The sequence below is a fragment of the Salvelinus sp. IW2-2015 genome, linkage group LG14, assembly GCF_002910315.2.
Source record: "Salvelinus sp. IW2-2015 linkage group LG14, ASM291031v2, whole genome shotgun sequence".
NCBI lineage: Eukaryota > Metazoa > Chordata > Actinopteri > Salmoniformes > Salmonidae > Salvelinus > Salvelinus sp. IW2-2015.
The window spans coordinates 3,907,789-3,911,589 of NC_036854.1; the positions used below are offsets into that span (position 1 = coordinate 3,907,789).

At 43.7% G+C, this 3,801-nt stretch overlaps 1 protein-coding gene across 1 annotated transcript in view; it reads left to right on the forward strand.

Moving 5' to 3' along the window:
* The window catches only part of abcd4 (ATP-binding cassette, sub-family D (ALD), member 4), a 35,457-nt gene that overhangs the window by 30,178 nt on the left and 1,478 nt on the right, over positions 1–3,801 (forward strand). Inside the window, 6 exon segments of the mRNA XM_024000370.2 lie at positions 1,786–1,934; positions 2,263–2,299; positions 2,432–2,481; positions 2,588–2,640; positions 3,696–3,723; positions 3,725–3,792. Coding sequence (XP_023856138.1) covers positions 1,786–1,934; positions 2,263–2,299; positions 2,432–2,481; positions 2,588–2,640; positions 3,696–3,723; positions 3,725–3,792 — 385 coding nt within the window.

The window sequence follows — 3,801 nt, forward strand, 5'->3', positions numbered from 1 at the left end:
GATTAACCACTGGAGTGAATAAATCCATCAGATGATCATGTGCTAGAAGAGTACTTGTGTACAGAATAGAGCAGGGAAAAGTAAATAATATAAAAGCAGTCTAGGGGGGTGAGGTAGGTAAATTGGGTGGGTAGTTTTACCGTTGGACTATGTACAGCTGCAGCGATCGCGTTAGCTGCTCGGGATAGCAGATTGTTTAAAGTTGTTGAGGGAGATAAAAGTCTCCAACTTCAGAGATTTTTGCAAATTCGTTCCAGTCGCACGCAGCAGAGAAACTGGAAGGAAAGGCGTTCAAATGAGGTTTGGCTTTAGTGGATGATCAGTGAGATACACCTGCTGGAGCGCGTGCTGCGGTGTGGGTGTAGCCATCGTGACCAGTGAACTGAGATAAGGCGGCAACTTTACCTAGCATAGCCGTGGTAGATGACCTGGACCAGTGGGGTCTGACGACGAAACATGTAGCGAGGGCCAGCCGACTAGGGCATACAGGTCGCAGTGGTGGGTCGTATAAGGTGCTTTAGTAACAAGAACGGATGGCACTGTGATAAACTGCATCCGTTTGCTTGAGTAGGTATTGGAAGCTATTTGTAGATGACATCGCCGAAGTCGAGGACGGTAGGATAGTCAGTTTTACTAGGGTAAGTTGGCGGCGTGAGTGAATGAGGCTTTGTTGCTGAATAGAAAGCCGATTCTTGATTTGATTTTGGATTGGAGATGTTTGATATGAGTGTCTGGAAGGAGAGTTGGCAGTCTAGCCAGGACTCACTATGGTACTTATAGATGTCCACATATTCTAGGTCGAACCGTTCCAGTTTTTTTTTTCTTCAGCTTTATTTAACCAGGTAAGCTAGTTGAGAACAAGTTTTCATTTACAATTGCGACCTGGCCAAGATAAAGCAAAGCAGTGCGACACAAACAACAACACAGAGTTACACATGGAGTAAAACAAACATACAGTCAATAATACAATAAAAAAATAAAAAAAGTCTATATACAGTGTGTGCAAATGGCATGAGGAGGTAAGGCAATAAATAGGCCATAATAGCGAAGTAATTACAATTTAGCAAATTAACACTGGAGTGATAGATGAGCAGATGATGATGTGCAAGTAGAAATACTGGTGTGCAAAAGAGCAGAAAAGTAAATAAAAACGATATGGGGATGAGGTATGTAGATTGGATGGGCTATTTACAGATGGGCTATGTACAGCTGCAGCGATCGGTTAGCTGCTCAGATAGCTGATATTTAAAGTTAGTGAGGGAGATGTAAGTCTCCAGCTTCAGTGATTTTTGCAATTTGTTCCAGTCATTGGCAGCAGAGAACTGGAAGGAAAGGTGGCCAAAGGAGGTGTTGGCTTTGGGGATGACCAGTGAGATATACCTGCTGGAGCGTGTGCTACGGGTGGGTGTTATCGTGACCAGTGAGCTGAGATAAGGCGGAGCTTTACCTAGCATAGACTTGATGACCTGGAGCCAGTGGGTCTGGCGACGAATATGTAGCGAGGGCCAGCCGACTAGAGCATACAGGTCGCAGTGGTGGGTGGTATAAGGGGCTTTGGTGACAAAACGGATGGCACTGTGATGGACTGCGTCCAGTTTGCTGATTAGAGTATTGGAAACTATTTTGTAAATGACATCGCCGAAGTAGAGGATCGGTAAGATGGTCAGTTTTACGAGTGTATGGAGATGGCCTCAATGCTGTTGCCCATGTTCTCACAGATGACATAATGGGACATATACAAAGAAGAGTCGTCTAACTAAGTCTATGGCTCGTCCCGAAACACAGGCACTGGGAAGACCTCCCTACTGAGGGTCCTGAACCGCCTGTGGGAGGCCGACAGCGGCTACGTCCAGATGACGACGTGTTTCGGTCCCAGGGGAATCCTCTTTCTGCCTCAGAAACCCTACCTGACAGACGGAACGCTCAGAGAACAGGTAAGTACTATATTACCCAGAAACCCTACCTGACAGACGGAACGCTCAGAGAACAGNCAGAAACCCTACCTGACAGACGGAACGCTCAGAGAACAGGTAAGTACTATATTACCCAGAAACCCTACCTGACAGACGGAACGCTCAGAGAACAGGTAAGTACTATATTACCCAGAAACCCTGACAGACGGAACACTCAGAGAACAGCTAGAAAACATTAATTAGTTTGTTTTGTTCATTCATACTTGGCTCACAACCTTACTCACCAGTTGAGGAAGATCGCACTAGTGCAACAGAATTTAACTAACTTATTTTTTTCTCTCTTCAACAGGTGATCTACCCTCTGAAGGAGATCTACCCCGTATCAGGTATGGTCTTGTGAAAATGGCATTCTCAGGGCCCCATTTTGACATTTTAAGATTAAGTGTCACTAGGAGGCAATAGTACTCCATAATAAATAGCTTCTCAGTGTTAAAGCCATGACGGTTGTCTTTTCACAGGGTCAGTGGACGATGAGAGAATTATACAGTACCTGGAACTAGCTGGAGTGGTAAGTGTATATTAGCATACTTACGGTATTACTCTGTATGTTTTTTTCCTATATTTACGGTATTCTAAGGATATGTCTTAACCTGAACCCCTCTCTGATGTTCTAGTCTAGTCTCCTGAAGAGGACGGGAGGACTGGATGAGCCTGTAGACTGGAACTGGTAAGAAACAAACAAATGTGGTCTTGACTTTCTTGTACCCGTAGTACTACAGCACATATATACAGTCAGGTCCAAAATGATGGGCACCCTTGATAAAGACCAATACAAATATTGAGCTATATTGTATGCTACATGCCTACGTACATACTTGAAATCATTGGCCACTCTAACAAATGGATCACTAGTCACTTTTATTAATGCCACTTTTAATAATAATGTTTACATATCTTGCATTACTCATCCCAGATGTATATACTGTATTTTACACCATCTGTTGCTTCTCGTCTATGCCGGTCGGCCATCGCTCATCCATATATTTATATGTACATATTCTCATCCACCCCTTTTAGATTTGTGTGTATTAGGTAGTTGTTGTGGAATTGTTAGATTACTTGTTTGATATTACTGCACTGTCGGAACTAGAAGCTCAAAGCATTTTGTTTCACTCCCAATAACAGCTGCTAACCATGTGTATGTGACCCAATAAAATTAGATTTGATTTGATTACTAATACAATTGCTCAGAGAAAGAGATTTTGTTTTAACAAGTAATAAATAAAAAAAACAATCTTAAAAAGATAGGATTATTTGTTATTTTAAATATTTATTTTTTTGCTCATCTTTATAAAGGGTGCCAATAATGTTGGATCTGATGGTACGTCGGGCTTTAGATTGTGGACTGGAATGGCTGACCTCTGTCTCTGTCTCTGTCGCTCTCTCTGTCCTCTTTCTTTGTCTCTCTCCTTTCCTCTTCCTTTCTTCGTTCTCTCTCTGTTCTCTCTCTGTCTCTCTGTCTTCTCTCTCTTCTCTCTCTCTCTGTCTTCTCTCTCTCTCTCTCTCTCTCTCTCTCTCTCTCTCTCTCTCCTTCCTCTCTGTCTCTCTCTGTCTCTCTCTGTCTCTCTCCTGTCTCTCTCTGCTCTCTCTGTCTCTCTCTGTCTCTCTCTGTCTCTCTCTTCTTCTCTCTCTCTCTCTGTCTCTCTCTCTCTCTCTGTCTCTCTCTGTCTCTCTCTGTCTGCTCTCTCTGTCTCTCTCGCTCTCTCTCTCTCTCTCTCTCAGGTATGATGTTCTGTCTCCGGGGGAGATGCCAGAGGCTTTGCTTGGCCCGCCTCTTCACCTGCAGCCTAAAGACGCAGGTCTGTTCCCTACCCACATCGTCTCTCTT